The following is a 16,400-nucleotide window of genomic DNA, read 5'->3' as shown; positions in this document are numbered from 1 at the left end:
ATTTACTAAAACATGAAAATAACTGAAGGCTTTAAGGTATAGGATTCAATTACAAAAATACAACCAGAGGCTCCATGAAACAGCATTACATAAGTTAAAAGTTAAAAGATTAAAAACAAAAACAAAACTATGGGAAGGACACTGAATACTAAATCATACCAAACTTGTGTCCAAATCCCCCGGAGATAAACTGATATCATCTGGAGAGGTGACAGAAGAACGTGTGGTCCTTGGAGTTCTTGGAGAAGGGAGTGTGTCCCAGGCATTATACCCACTTGGTGGTGGAGTTGGCATTTGAACACCTGATCGTTGGCAGCAGTTCTCTGGGTTGGACATCCAAGCTTCAAGTAATTTCTCCCTGTCCCAGTCTAAGAAAAACGGAATAAAAATCTCTCAAAAAAACAGAGAAATATAGTGATGTTTAAAAAGCTATCTAACAAAAGAAACAGTGAGGATAAATTAAATTTATACATATATAGAGAGAGAGAGGAGGAGAAAGATCAAGGAAGGAAGAAAAATTATTTTTATCAAAATAGTAATTGCAAATGAATATCCAGGTATGTTACTTCTATTAATATTTTTAAACAGAATGTAAATACTTTCATAACCAATAGTGGGCTTTACAATCATTGCAATATCTAACAGTATGGTCAACATTCTCACTAATTTCTACTAATCATCAAAAGAAGTGGCTCACACATCACTTTCCGAATTTACTCAATTTTTGTTGGGATAGGTTTAATTTCACCTTTTCACTCTTTCAAGAAAAATATGTAATTTTGCAATTGATCTCACTGGTGCAAGCTGCAAAAAGATTATATAGCTCACTGTAAACATAACAAAATGCCAATAATAGATCCCAAAAATCATGTGATAAACAGCTTGAGGGCAGGAAGACCTTCTGAAGGGATCATGGTTATAAAGTTTTACTGAATTAGTATAAATATTGTATTAAGTGAGTTCTTATCAGCTTAATTAAAAACAATTACCTTCCTACTATGAATGCTTTTAAAGTGGCAAAGTGAAGCAAGTTATTATAAAGTGCAAGACTATAAAAACTTAGCCTTGAAGAAAATTTCAATATATCCCCCCCTTTTTTTTTTTTTTGGCTAGGTATTCTACATGCAATATTTTATTTATTTCTCCTAGTAAACTTTTCAATCATTATTTAGGTGCAGAAACCAAGATTCAGGGAAGTTAATTAACTTATCCAAGCTCACACAGATGAGGATTTGAAAGTGATTTCTGTGATTCCAAAGCCTGTTTTCTTCCTGCTACAGAACACTATTTTTCAAGAGCCTTAAAGGGTAAATTATCCATTGTAGGCCATTCAACAAAATTTTATAGTTAAAATACAAATACTGCTATGTGATGGCACCGTGAGCCAGTTACTGTATACTCTGGATGACTGCATGGTGTGTGAATATACGTCAGTAAAATTGCATTACAAAAATACAAACACTGGCAGAAATTTTCTACGTCAGATTTTTTTTTCAACTGATTTGGTGGTTTAGCAGGATAAGTATGACAGACATGCAAAGAAGTGAGCGTGTACTTGCAACTGAGGAAATCACGTGACAAGTCACAGAAGCATAATGGAGAAACGTGAGTAACTGTAAAGTTACAGTATAGAATGTTGTGTCACGGGGAGATGGAAAGACTGGAAATAGTGGTCAGATTACAAACGGGAAGAAAAATCTACTAAGTAAAAAGATTGCATTCCTGGAAATGTTGCTGCTAAATGGATTCAGTGTTCTGATAGAGGTCATTTAGATTTTAATTTGTTTTTAATTAAGCTGGTATGAACTCACTTAATACAGTATTTATACTAATTCAGTAAAACTTTATAACCATCATCCCTTCAGAAGGTCTTCCTGCCTACAAGCTGATTATCACATGATTTTTAGGATCTAAAAATCTAAATGACCTGATTAATAAGATCATGGCCTATACACAACAGTTCATTTTCTTATAGTACTGTGGACAACTGCTCTAAATTCTGCACATTTTCAAACATTACATTAGAAATCTACATTTTCTACATCAATTGCAAATTTATATATATGTATATAAATATGTATATGTGTTTATCTAGATATAAAACAGGCACTTACATTTCCAACAGCAATGAGTTTTGCTTCTAAAATGTAAGGCATAAAATTTGACAACTTTGCTAATAATATAGATTAGTAGAAAGGCATTTGAAAATATAAAAACAGTCCTTTATCTGAATACACATTTATTGAAAGAATAACTAGAGATGAGGGTACTAAATAAATTTTGAGGGTTCTCAAAAACATCAAATTTTTACCAGACCACTCTTAGTTCTGATGGCATCATATAACATCACGATGGGCTCTTAAAACTTGCTGTATGGATAATTGAAAATATTGAAAAATGTGTTATTGACTGGATGACAACAGGTGAAGATATTTTTTATTGTTTTTTAGCAGCTCTAGGGATTTGCAGTTATATTAGACAAAACTGTTCTGCCATGTCCATTTTCACAAAATGCCATCAATTTCAGAATGAGAGGGTGATGGGCAAGTTACTTAACCTCTTTGTGTCTCAGATTTTTTAACATCTGTTACTGACAGTATCTACCCTATAGGATTGATATAAGGATTAATGGAATACGTGTAATATATTTGAAAAGTATCTGGCACACAATAGTATAAATAAATGTTGGCTATTATTAGGTATTAGCATATCTCAGGGCTTATCAAACTATTCTTGGTTATCTCCAGGTACATGGATCATAGTCTAAATTCTAATTCAAGCACCAGAAATGAGGGCTTTAGCTTGAGGACTTTGGTGAGGAAGCATGAATTTACTTTAGAATCTCATGAAATTATTACAGAATAAATAAATTAGGTTCAGGAGGCAAACGAATAAAAGATTATCTAGGCTAGAAAACATTTACTAATAACCTTATTTTGTCCGTAAAAATAAGGCTCCAGTTAGTAGCTTTAAGGAGAATATGAAGAAAAGAAGCTAACATTACTTCTTGGAAGAATGACAGACTAAAATACATTTTAAAATACCAGTTAGAGGAACTTTATGCTAAAACGAGGCATGATTTAAGTTTAAATTAGTTTAAGTTAAATTAAGTTTAAATTATTATAATAATATAAGAAATGTATATTAAGGCAATTAGATTAGAAAGTTGAAGGAGGCTATAAAAGTTGATGTAGCTTTTACTTTTAAGTGAGGTGAATCTAAATATCCATTATTTTTAAAGATTTTTAGAAACTAGTTTCAAAATATCCAATCATTTTGTATTTATTATTTGCTAGGCTTCAGTAAGTTCTTTAAATCCTTTAAATTAAAAGTCTTTATATAAATATACAAATATACATAATTATGTGTAAAAGTATACATGGGGTATATCATATGCTAATTTGCAGGAGGCCCCTCCTCCCCTTTTTCACTTGTCTCTCACTGTCCTCTCCACGTTTCTTCTGTATCAGTTAATTCACGTTAATAATCTGTCTCCTTCCATTCTTTTTCTCCATGTTTATATAATTACATATAAACATATACATATACACATAAATATGTAAAAAGGTTTTCTGGTGATTAATTTACATAAATGTATTATACAAACTTTATCTGCTTTCCCTATTTAGTCTCCTGGGGAATATCTACATATAAATTGGTTTAACATTAATTCCTTCTTTTATGACTGCATTTGAATGTGGAATAATGTGTGTATCATAATTTATTCAAATATTCCCCTACTTTACCTACCATTATTTTTTGCCACCAAAATGATGCTGACATATACATCAGTTTACATGTGTGAGAATATATTGGTGTTTACATTTCTTTAAAATAAATTCTCTGAAATGGGACAGATGGGTCTAAGGGTCCAGCACATTTTTTAAACAATAGTAACAGATGGCTTTCCAAAAAGGTTGTAACAATTTTTCTGACAGCAAAAAATGACTGAAACCTTTCCCCATCCAGCAGTGTATGTTATAGTTATTTCAAATGTTTATAAAGTTTTAGTTCACAGAGACTTTAATTTGCATTTCCCTCACAAAAAGAGACTATTAATTTTTTTTTCACGTGTTTACTGGGCTTTGTTTTTGCTCTGCTTTGAATTACCCATCTACATCCTTTCATCAGTTTTCTATTGGGTTATCTACCAATTTCTTGATGATTTAAAGGAGCTCTTCCCGTATAATAAATGTTAGCTAATATTTTTTCCAAATCCAAATTTTTTTTCTCATGACTTTGGTCATAATTGATCTTTGGCACACAAAATTTAAAAATCTAATGTAAAAATGATGATCATTTCATTAGCTTCTTGGTTCTTTGTCTTAGAAACCCAGGGTTTCTCCCCTAACCTTGGATTTACATGGAAGTCTCCTGGACCTTCAAATATTGACTGATCAATCAGTTGATTGATTATTTGGTTCATTTTATATCTCTCATCCTTCTGTTATAAATTTTTTTTTCTCTTTTTTTTCTTCCAACTTTATTCTAATCCAGATGGCTAACCAATCATCTAAGCATGATTTATAAAATTATCTATCTCTTTCTCATCAAACTAAAATATCACCTTTATTGTACATAAATTCTCAAATATACTAGGATATGTTTTGGAGTGTCTATTCTGATTCACTGATCTATTTGTCTAGATCTGTGCAAGTAACAAATTGACTCACTTGCAGTAGCTTAAAGTTTGCATTGTAAAGACTGAAATTAAGATGCAATATTGAAGTATTGCCTTGACATCTTTGAGCCTCACAGGGCCTCAAAGGCCTAATTTTGGTGTGAGTTCTCCTGTTCTCACCAGATATGTCCCCCACCCTGTGGGAAAGGCTTCCCACCCAGCTAACTTCCCTATCAACCACACTCCACTAAGGTCCTCAATCTAATGGGCTTCACATAGCTGGCAGCCCACAAAATTATTCACACAAACTAATTACAACCTTCTGCAGGAACCAGGGAGTGCCGAACCCTCCTGTACCACAAAGTACAGCCCCTGCTGGTTCACTATATCCCTAAGTGCAACCCTGTGTGGCCCTGCATAGTTTATGGTGTCCTCCTCCCCCGGGTTGTGAGTATATGTGACTAATAAACTGTTCTCAATCCCATCTACCCAATAGCTGGTGTCATGTTTGGCCATTTCATAGTATTTAGGGTACAGGATCCCTCCTTTAACAATAGGGTAAACAGGAGGTAGTCAAACAATGTTCCAGTTCCTGGTAAGGTGACTTCCCCTTCACTGGAACTAAATGAGTGCACCTAGCTTCTCTGACTCTCAGGAAATTGAGAAGGAGCTGAACAGGTAATCTGGGGTCTCTCATTTAGACCTAACATTGGCAGAAAACGAGTTGGGAGCTGCAGAGAGAGTGCTGCCCTGACAAAAACAAATAAGTAGAAAATTAGGCAGAACAGGTAACTAGTGACATAAAGAGGTATTTGAGGAGGCAGATGAGAAACTGAACAACAAAAAAAATTAATAAGAACATTAGAATCAAGTTTAACGTAAAAGATTTCTTGGGACAAAGTCATAATTAAAAAAAAAAATCAGTAGCTAAATAAGGAGAATGGTCCCATTTGAAATCCAAATTCATTTGAGAGACAAGATCTTTAAGACCAAGGGGGAAGAAATACTTCAAAGCACAAAGGAAAAAAAGCATTTAAAAAATCATAACTTTTCTCATTATTAAAATACATACAATTAAACCCTTACTGTAAAAAGAAAAAAAAATGTCACAAATCAAACATAAGGAAAGCTGAAGAAGCATATAAAATACATTTTAGAAAATAGAAAAATGGTAGACAATTATCACCTATCCACTCGTGCATTATAAGAATCAATTTTCTGCCCAAATGATTCTGTAATCTAGACAATTCTCAGTGCCTACCACTTGGTAATCAGTAAGGAACAAACTGGTGGTGGAATGAATGAATTTCCATTTAGGCTAAGAAAAAGAAAAGTGTCTCTAATAATTAATATTATATAGAAATGCTAGCCAATGTAATAATTCAAGTAGATAAAAGATAAGAAAAAGGTAGGGATGTAATTACCATTATTTAGAGATGATATGATTGTCTTCCTGATAATTCTTTAAAAAACCATAAGGGGAGGTGGGCGGGGCAAGATGGCGGATTGGTGAGGTGTATGTTTTAGTTACTCCTCCAGGGAACTGTGTAGACTGGACACCGCAGAGGAATCTGACTTTGGGCATACTTCATACAACACTCATGAACACGTGGAACTGCTGAGATCAGCGAAATCTGCTCAAAAGACTTACGTAAGACAGAGAATCTAAGATGGCGGCTAGGTGAGACAGGGCAAAAAACACCTCCGTGAAAAACACTAGATAAAAACCAGAAAGTGACCCAGAATACCAGTTACAGCGATGCGCCAGCTGGACGAGGTCTGCTAGTACCACAGAGGCCGTATACTTGGTGAAACCGGGAGTCTGCATTCTGAAACAAGTGCGTAAGCTGGCTGGAAGACCCGCAGCCACGCGGTGGTGTGGGAAAGCCAGGGGTGGGCATTTGGAGACTGACTGGTTCTTTTAAAAAAAAAGGGAAAAACCCAGGAGCGGCTGCAGTTGTGACAGTGAGAACCACGCAGTAAAACACAGCAGAAGAGGGCTGAGCCGGCCTCTTGGTGTCTGGCCTGGAGGATAGCCGCTGCAGTTACCCGCAGGGACAGGGGAGCAGAGGGGAGAGCCAGAAGCAGAAAGAAACCCCGCAGCTAGCAGCTGGCTCCCTGGAGGGCTGGATAAACTCCTGCCCGGGGCCGTGCCCACAGCCCAGAGCCCCGCCAGTTGTCCCGGAGCTGGGAAAGAGGAACTGTGCGAGGAGGGGGGGGCTGAGATGCCCCGTTCGGCCTTCTTTGCATCAGGCTGAGAGTGCCCCTGCATGGCCCGGCAGCCTGGGGCTTCCCTTGAGGGACGGCGTGCACTGGGGACGTAGCACGGCATTCCCTCAGCAGAGGTCCTGGAAAATCACAGCTAAGAAAGGGGGCCCACTCAGAAAACCCAGGGACGCTACTCCAAGTCCAGTGATTTGTGGGTCAGTGAGAGACACGGTTTGGGGCTGAACTGAAATGAAGGCTTAGACTCTTGCGGAGGCCTTGAATCTCCGGGAACCTGGGAGATTTGAACATCAAAGCTGCCCTTCCTCCCTGACCACCCGGATACACACCCCACATTCAGGGCGGACGGCTCCAGCAACACACCCAAACTGAATTCACCAATTGAACCCCACAAGAATCATTTCCCCACACACCGTGGGGACAAGGTTGAGAACTGACCTGAGGGGTATAGATGACTCGCAGACGCCATCTGCTGGTTAGTTAGAGAAAGTGTATGCCACCAACTTGCGTTTCTGAAAAATTAGATTGGTATCTTTTTTTACAACTTGAAAGAATCCTATCAAGCAAAGCAAATGCCATGAGGCCAAAAACAACAGAAAATCTTAATGCATAAGAAAAAACCAGATGATATGGAGAACCCAACTCCAAACTCCCAAATCAAAATATCAGAAGAGACACAGTACTTGGCACAATTAATCAAAGAACTACAATTGAGGAACGAAAACATGGCAAAGGATTTAAAGAACATCAAGAAGATCATGGCCCAGGATATAAGCGACATAAAGAAGACCCTAGAAGAGTATCAAGAAGACATTGCATGAGTAAATAAAAAAACAGAAGATCTTATGGAAATAAAAGAAACTGTTGGCCAAATTAAAAAGACTCTGGATACTCACAATACAAGATTAGAGGAAGCTGAACAACGTCTCAGTGTGCTAGAAGTCCACAGAACAGAAAATGAAAGAACAAAACAAAGAATGGAGAAAAAAATCAAAAAAATCAAAATGGATCTCAGGGATATGATAGATAAAATAAAACGTCCAAACTTCAGACTCATTGGTGTCCCAGAAGGGGAAGAGAAGGGTAAAGGTCTAGAAAGAGTATTCAAAGAAATTGTTGGGGAAAACTTCCCAAACCTTCTACACAATGTAATTACACAAAGCATAAATGCCCAGCAAACTCCAAATAGAATAAATCCAAATAAACCCACTCCGAGACATATTCTGATCAGACTCTCAAATACTGAAGAGAAGGAGCAAGTTCTGAAAGCAGCAAGAGTAAAGCAATTCACCACATACAAAGGAAACAACATAAGACTAAGTAGTGACTACTCAGCGGCCACCATGGAGGTGAGAAGGCAGCGGCATGACATATTTAAAATTCTGAGAGAGAAAAATTTCCAACCAAGAATACTTTATCCAGCAAAACTCTCCTTCAAATTTGAGAGCTTAAATTTTTCACAGACTAATGCTGAGAGAGTTTGCCAATAAAAGAACTGCCCTACTTCAGATACTAAAGGGAGCCCTACCAACAGAGAAACAAAGAAAGGAGAAAGAGATATAGAGAATTCTAACAGACATATATAGAATCTTACATTCCAAATCACCAGGACATTCATTTTTCTCTAGTGATCACGGATCTTTCTCCAGAAGGGACCATAAGCTGGGACATAAAACAAGCCTCAAGAAATTTAAAATATATATATATATATGAATATACTCAAAGCACATTCTCCAACCACAATGGAATACAAACAGAAGTCGATAATTTTTGAATTGTAACTCCACAATTTACTTCCTACATGATACAAAATACACAAACTCTAATGACAAATCAGTGGTTTTGAACTCAACGTAAAATATGTAATTTTAGACAACTATATACAAGTGGGGAAATGGAGGAGTATAGGAACATAGTTTATGTGTTTTATTGAAGTGAAGGTGGTATCAAAGAAAAACAAGATTATTATGGATTTAAGAGGTTAATTTTAAGCCCCACAGTAAACACAAAGAAATTATCAGAGAATATGACCATAGAGTTAAAAAGTAGAGTATGGGTTAAGAGAAACGGGAGAAGGGGCAATGGGGAGTTAAGAAATGAGTGTAGGGTTGCTGTTTGAGGTGAAGGGAAATTTCTAGTAATGGATGGTGGGAAAGAGCATTACAACATTCTAAATGTGATTAATCCCACTAATGGAATGCTAGGGAGGGGGTGGAATGGGAAGATTTAGGCTGTATATATGTTTCCACAATTGGAAAAAAAAAACAACAGTCTAAACAGATGACAATTGAATGCCAAGGATAAACCTGGATGGAATTGGAGGATGGAGGACAGGAGGCTTAAAGGGACACAGTTGAGACACAAGGAAAAGGAAATTTAGAATGTAAGCTTTGTATCATTGTTGAATCTCGTGTACTTCTTAGCTGCGCTTAATGGGATTGCATAAAAGAATGTTCTTGTTCATGGGAAGTGTATATGTGAATTACAGTGTTTGTAAAAAAAAAAAAAACATAAGGGAAATTTGAATACAATAAACAGAGTTCCACTTCTGTTAAAAGATGAAAATAATGCTATCAGATCAGCCGTCCCACAGATAATAACAGTAAATTTTAGAAAAATATAAATCACAACTATTTGAATATACTAGAGAGCAACAAAAAGGCAGAAATTGGAGAGGAGTTGACACTGTACAAAATGAAAAAACACTGGTTGAGTCTCAAGGTTCTTCCACAGGTTTTTGCCTCTGGGCAGGCCCATTTGGCACTAAGGTAGAAACCTTAAATTCTCCTAGCCTGAAGAACCAGAGATTAGATTCAAATGACCAGAGCACCTGGAAAGTGAGGGAGAATATCCTAGAAAAGAGAGAGCATAGAGAAGGATACAAGATTCCAGATATAAACTCTCCCCAAATTTCTGACTGTTATATTAACTATGCACGTGTGGGTAGGAGGCAAGCAGCTAAAATATCAGTGCAAAGATTGAAGCTGGTGCCCAATGCCAAGGAGACAGAGTTTGGGGTTTGAATACAGTTAATAAACAAACACCAGAGGACCATAACAGAATCTGGAATCTTTATAACATATCATTCTCAATGTCCAGGCCACAATCCAACACATACAAAGAAACAGGAAAATGTAAAAAAATAAAACCAATGGATATCAACCCTGTGATGACCCATACATTGGAATTAGCAAGCATTTACAGGATTTATAACTATGCTCAGGGACATAAGGAAAATATCTTGTAATGAAGAAAAACACAGGCAATCTCAGTAGAAAAATAAAAACCATGAAAAAGATCCAAATGGAATTCCTAGAACTGAAAAACACAATATCTGAAGAAAAATTCACTAGATGGGTTTAATAGCAGATTAGAGATGAAAGAAGTAAAAAGTAAACTTGAAAATAGAGCAATAGAAATATCCAATCTTAAAAACAAAGAAAAAAGATGAATTAGTGTCTTTAAAATATATGATTCACTAACACAAAAATTACATTATATTGTGAAGTTAGAATGTAAATAATATGATAATTATAGCATAAAGGATGGGGGAAGGGACCAATATACAGATGTGAAGTGGTACCACATTGACTAGACTATGGTAAGCTAAGAATCTATAAAGTAATTCAGAAAGCAGCCATTTTAAAACACATCCAGAGAGAAAAAACTAAAAAGCCAACAGATAATTAAAACCAAATTCTAAATATATTCAATTAATTCAAAAGAAGGCAGGCAAGAAGGAACACAGGAACAAAAAAAAAAAAAGAGGAAACAAACAGAAAACAAAATAGTGAAGTAGTAGACCTAAATCTAATCATAACAGTAATTACATTTAATGTAAGTGGACTCAATATTCCAATAAACAGGCAAAGGGTATTAGGATGGAACAAAAAACTAAGATCCAAATAATAAGCTATCTGCAAGACATGCAAATATAAGCATAAAATGAGTGGAGTGAGAAATTAATATCAGATAAAGACAAAGAGTATTAACAAAGATAAAAAGGGAATTTCATGATGATAAAAAAGAAAGACATAATCATAAATGTGTGTGAGCCTAAACCAGAGCTTCAAAATATATGAAGTAAAAATTGGCAATACTAAGGGGAAGATATACATAAATCCATATTCACAAATGGAGTTTCTAAAATCTGCCTCTTAACATCTGATACAACTAGCCAATAAAAATCAGTAAAGAAATGGAAAATATAAACACTATCAACCTTAACTTAATTGACATTTATAGAACACTGAAAATTGCAGACTACGTTATTTTCAAGTTTACATGGTCAGCGCACAAGTCAATGATCTTTTTTTTTTTTAACAAGTCAATGATCTTGACATTATCATTCAAGATAGACTATATGTTAGGTTATTAAACAAGTCTAAATAAATTTCAAAAGACTGAAATCTTAACATAATGGAATTACATTAGAAATTATTAATGATAAAAAGAAAAATGGCAAGTTTTAAAAAATTAAGCCACATCTTTCTAAAAAATGGATGGGTCAAAGGAAAAATCAAAGAGGAATTAGAAAATATTATGAACTTAGTAAAAATACAACACAACAAGTTTTTGGCATCATCAGAAAACACAAAAAGAAATACAGATGACAATACCTGACACTTTCAATTGAGAACATTCTTTGAGCTCATAATTTTATTGCCAAGAATTTATCCTAAAATTAAATAAATGAATAAAAGCAGATGTTATATGGTTCAAGGACGTTAACCATAGAATTATTTAAAACACCAAAAAGAAAAAGTGGTACAAATAATCAACAGAGGAAATAGTATGCACTTATAATTGGAAGATTATGTAGCCATATATGTATTGATATGGAGAGTTTTATATCACGTATTACTTTTATAAAAAGCAGGTTATAAAGTAGTATATGTTGAATGATCCTGTTATTGTTAAAAACAATGCTAACTTTCCTGTTAGTTGGATATTCTTTAACATGGACAATATATTCATTTTAGAATCACATAAAAATCAACAAAGGCAATTTTAGTTTAAAGATAGCAATTTAAAAAATGATCATTTTTATTTCTTCTATTTAACATCATAGTAATTCATTTTACTATTTGAAAATTTTCTTTGCCAGAAAATACTTCTTCATGCCTAAAGCAGGGTACAACTTTCTTTGTCAGATCATTTTCTGTAATTTGTCTGACAACATACATCTAGAATGCATTCCCCATACAGTTCCTCAAATTTTCTCATAACTACTATTCAAAATTTTAGCAATGGGGCATAGTACAAAGATCAACCTTTGGAATCAGGGTCTCTTCAGTTCAAATTCCAGATCTGCTACTTATTAAACTTTATGAACTTAAGCAAAACCCAGGATAATTATACCCAATCTAACTCTAATTCTTTGAACACTTGATGTTTGCAAAGTACTTAGCACAGGGTCTGCAATACAAAAGGAATTACCAGCAAGTATTACAACCTCTTAAAATTTTATCTTTGGAATAAAGTAATCACAAACTAATTCAAGAATAAGTGTCATCAACCAAATTTACTTTGCCTAAGCAGATCCAAAACAGTTTTCCTATACTACAGTCATATAATGAAACTTAATATGATAAACTCACAACTCAATGTTACTAAACATGCAACAAGATAGACCAAATTGAAATTTTGCAACATGCCCAAAGGATTACAAAGGATTAAAGTTTTATCCTAAGGAAACATTTCAACAGGCATGAAGATGTTCACTGCTGCATTAGATAATAAAACCTGAAGAAGTTCAACAATGGTGGAAAGATCAAATCAACAACTATATATAAAAATGCATAAAATGCACACATATACAGCCATTAAAAGTCGTAATTATAAAAACTATAGACAAATATTTAAGGTGTTATGTGAAGAAATTACAACTAAAATACAATGATACTATGTAAAAATGTGCCACATGGGGGAACTTCCAGGGAAGATGGCAGAGTAGGGAGCTCCAGATCTCACTCCTCCTCAAAAACAGCTAGTGGGCAGGAAGGAACTGTCTGGAACAACTGTTCTGGGGCTCTGGAGGGCAGGGAAGCATGGTACAGCATCCAGGGGCAGCAGGAGGAAGAGGCTGAGAGACTACAGTAAAGTATTGTGAATAGCTCACTCCACAGAAACTGCCAATGCCTATTCCACACTCTCAAGGTGAGGCACATCAGAACTCGGTCCCAAGCTGGCTGTCACATATGGAGAGGGACGTGGAAGTCCTCATCCCCAAGAACAGTGGTGGACGGGCTGTGGGCCCATGTCTGAGCGTTGATTTCAGCTAAGCGTTGATTTCAGCTATGGATTGGTGACTTTGGATTGCTAGGTCCCAGCTGAGAGCTGCTGTTTCAGCCTGCCCCAAATAGAGATGGCCATGGTAGAGGTACCACCTCAGGGCTGCAGGGAACAGTTTGCTAAAGAGTGCCATCATCTGGGCAGGACAGCAAAGTGCAACTTTGGGTAATCATCAAAAAGGCTTTCGGTGTCTTTAGTGATCCCCTCCTCAGGGCTCTTTGGAATTGGTCCTTGACTCTGTTGTGTCTTGGAAATACTGACTTGGGAAAGTCCTCTCTGGGGGTGAGCCTCCTGCCAGAATTTGCCCTCCAGGCAAGAGCAGATAGCTGCAACAAAAAGAGTGTTAAAAAAGCTATAGTGGCGAAACAAAAACAAGATCAAGACTCCCTGAGAAGGAACAGAGGAAAGAAAGCTTTCTCCTGGGGAAACAATTACACTAATGGTGCAATCTCAAAAACTGAACAGCATATCAGGGAAAGAATCAGATGAAGAAGAGCTAGAAAAATGTGATCACTTAAACACAGGCAATTCTAAAGGTCTATAATAGGTTGTACCAAGTGTCAAAGAAGAGCCTTAACAAAAAGACAATCAAAAATGAAATCCTAGGCAAGAGAGAGTGACCTCCAGAATAAACTTATCAGGATAATCAGATGCCTAGACATCAGCAAAATATTATAAGCCATACTAAAAAACAGGAAGATATGACCTGGACAAAGGAACAAATTAAAACTTCAGTGGAGACACAGAATTTGGAATAACTAATCAAAGATGGTCATATAAATATCCTAAATCAATTCAAGGAGATGAAGGATGATATGGCTAAAGACATAAAGGTGATTAAGAAGACACTGGGTGAGGACAAAGAAGAATTTGAAAGCATGCAAAAAAAAAAAAATACAGGAATGAAAGGCATAAGAGAAGAGATTAAAAATAGACTTGAGGCATCCAACAGCAGATTTGAACAGGCAGAAGAAAGAATCAGTGAACAAGACAGGATAATTGAAATCTTAAAGACAGAAGAACAGGTAGAAAAAAGAATGGAAAAATTGAGCAGGGTCCCAGGGATTGGAATAATAACATGAAGCACACAAATGTACATGTCATGGGTATCCCAGAAGAAGAGAAGGGAAAAGGGACAGAAAGAATAATAGAGGAAATATGGCTGAAAATTTCCCAACTCTTGTGAAAGACATAAATACACATGTCCATGAAGTGTAACAGACTCCAACCAAAATAAATCCTAATACACCTACTCCAAGACACATACTACACAGAATGTCAAATGCCAAAGAAAAAGAGAGAGTCCTAAAAGCAGCAAGTAAAAAACAATTCATCACATGTAAGGGACCACAATAAGTCTAAGCGTGGATTTCTCATCAGAAATCATGGAAGGTGAGAAGGTGTTTAAACAACTGAAAGAGAAAAACTGCCAGTCAAGAATTTTTATCTGACAAAACTATCCTTCAAAAATGAGGGAGAGTTTAAAATATTCAGAGACAGCAGAAACTGAGAAAGTCTGTCAACAAAAGACCTGCCCTACAAGAAACACTAAAGGGAGCTCTGCAGGCTAAAAGGAAAAGATAGGAGAGGCTTGGAGGATAGTGTAGAAATGAAGAGTATCAGTAAGGGTAACTAAAAAGGTAAAATGAGAGACAAAATAAGATATGACATATAAAAACCAAAGAATAAAATGAAGTAAGTACTGCCTTTACAGTAAAAAACTTTGACTGTTAATGGATTAAACTATTCAATCAAAAGACACAGACTGGCAGATTGGATAAAAAAAAGTATGACATATCCATATGCTGTCTATAGGAGACTCACCTTAGACCCAAGGATGCAAATAGTTGAAAGTGAAAGGTTATATAAAGGCATTCCAGGCAAACAGTAACTAAAAAAGAATTGGGGTAGCTATACTAGTATCAGACAAAATAGACTTTAAATGCTCAACTCTTATAAGAGACAAAGAAGAACATTATATATTAATAAATGGGACAATCCACCAAGAAGAAATAACAATCATAAATATATATGCACCTAACCAGGGTGCCCAAAGTACATGAGGCAAACACTGGTATGATGGTTTGGAGGCTTCATGGACCCCAGAAGACCATGTTCGTAAAGCTAATCCATTCTTGCGGGTGTAAACCTGTTCTGGGTGGGAACATTTGATTAGGTTATTTCAGTTGAGGCGTGCCCGAGGTGGTTCTTAATCCTCCTACTGGAGTCATTTAAAAGAGGATTGAATTCAGAGAGAGAAGGACACAGAAGCTATGTAAAGAAAGTCACAGAAACTGCAAGGAAGCCACTGAAGCAAGAGGCTAAAAGCAACGAAAACCAGAAGAGAAAGGAGAGACCAACAGACACCACCATATGCCTTGCCAGCTGACGGAGAAGTCCAGGTGTTGTCTTGATGATGCCTTGATTTGGATATTTTCATTGCCTCAGAACTGAAAGCCTGTAAACCAATAAATTCCCATTGTTAAAAGCCAGCCGATTAATGGTATAACGCATTTCGGCAGCTTTAGCAAACTAAAACACTGGCAAAACTAAAGGGAGTAATAGAGGTGTCTACAATAATAGTTGGAGACTTTGATACACCACTCTCATCAATATATCGAACGTTTAAACAGATGATCAATAAGGAAACAGAACTTAAATGAACTAGATGTAATAGACACACACAGAACATTGTACCACACAACAGCAGGATATACATTTCTCTCAAGTGCTCATGGCTCATTCTCCAGGATAGACCACATGTTGGGTCTCAATAAATTTAAGGAGGCCGAAATTATACAAAACACTTTCTCTGATCATAATTGAAGCTAGAAATCAATAACAGGTGGAGAACTGGAAAATTCATAAATATATGTAACGTTAAACAACACACTCTTAAACAATCAGGGGGTCGAAGAAATTGCAAGAGAATTTAGCAAATATCTAGAAACAAACGAAAGTGAGAACAAAATATGTCAAAAATTTATGGGATGCAGTGAAGGCAGTGCTGGGAGGGAGATTTATAGCTCCAAACACATACATTAAAAAGGAAGAAAGAGCTAAAAATCAAAGCCATAATTGCACACCTGGTGGGGGATACAGGGTATGGGACCTGGTGGGGGTATTTTTTTGTTTTTTTTGAGTAATTAAAAATGTTCTAAAATTGACTGTGGTGATGAATGCACAACTATGTGATGGTGACACTGTGAATATCGATTTTACACTTTGGAAGGATTGTGTGATATGTCAATATATCTCA

The 16,400-nt window shown here is 36.0% G+C and overlaps 1 protein-coding gene across 1 annotated transcript in view; it reads right to left on the bottom strand.

Annotated features, from left to right (window-relative positions):
• The window catches only part of ANKIB1 (ankyrin repeat and IBR domain containing 1), a 138,823-nt gene that overhangs the window by 45,190 nt on the left and 77,233 nt on the right, over positions 1-16,400 (bottom strand). Inside the window, 1 exon segment of the mRNA XM_037836653.1 lies at positions 160-368. Within this exon segment, the coding sequence (XP_037692581.1) occupies positions 160-368 (209 nt within the window).

Source organism: Choloepus didactylus, chromosome 5 (assembly GCF_015220235.1).
Source record: "Choloepus didactylus isolate mChoDid1 chromosome 5, mChoDid1.pri, whole genome shotgun sequence".
NCBI classification, from domain to species: domain Eukaryota; kingdom Metazoa; phylum Chordata; class Mammalia; order Pilosa; family Megalonychidae; genus Choloepus; species Choloepus didactylus.
Note: the sequence above shows the minus strand (reverse complement) of the source record. Positions and strands in the feature narration are given on the sequence as shown.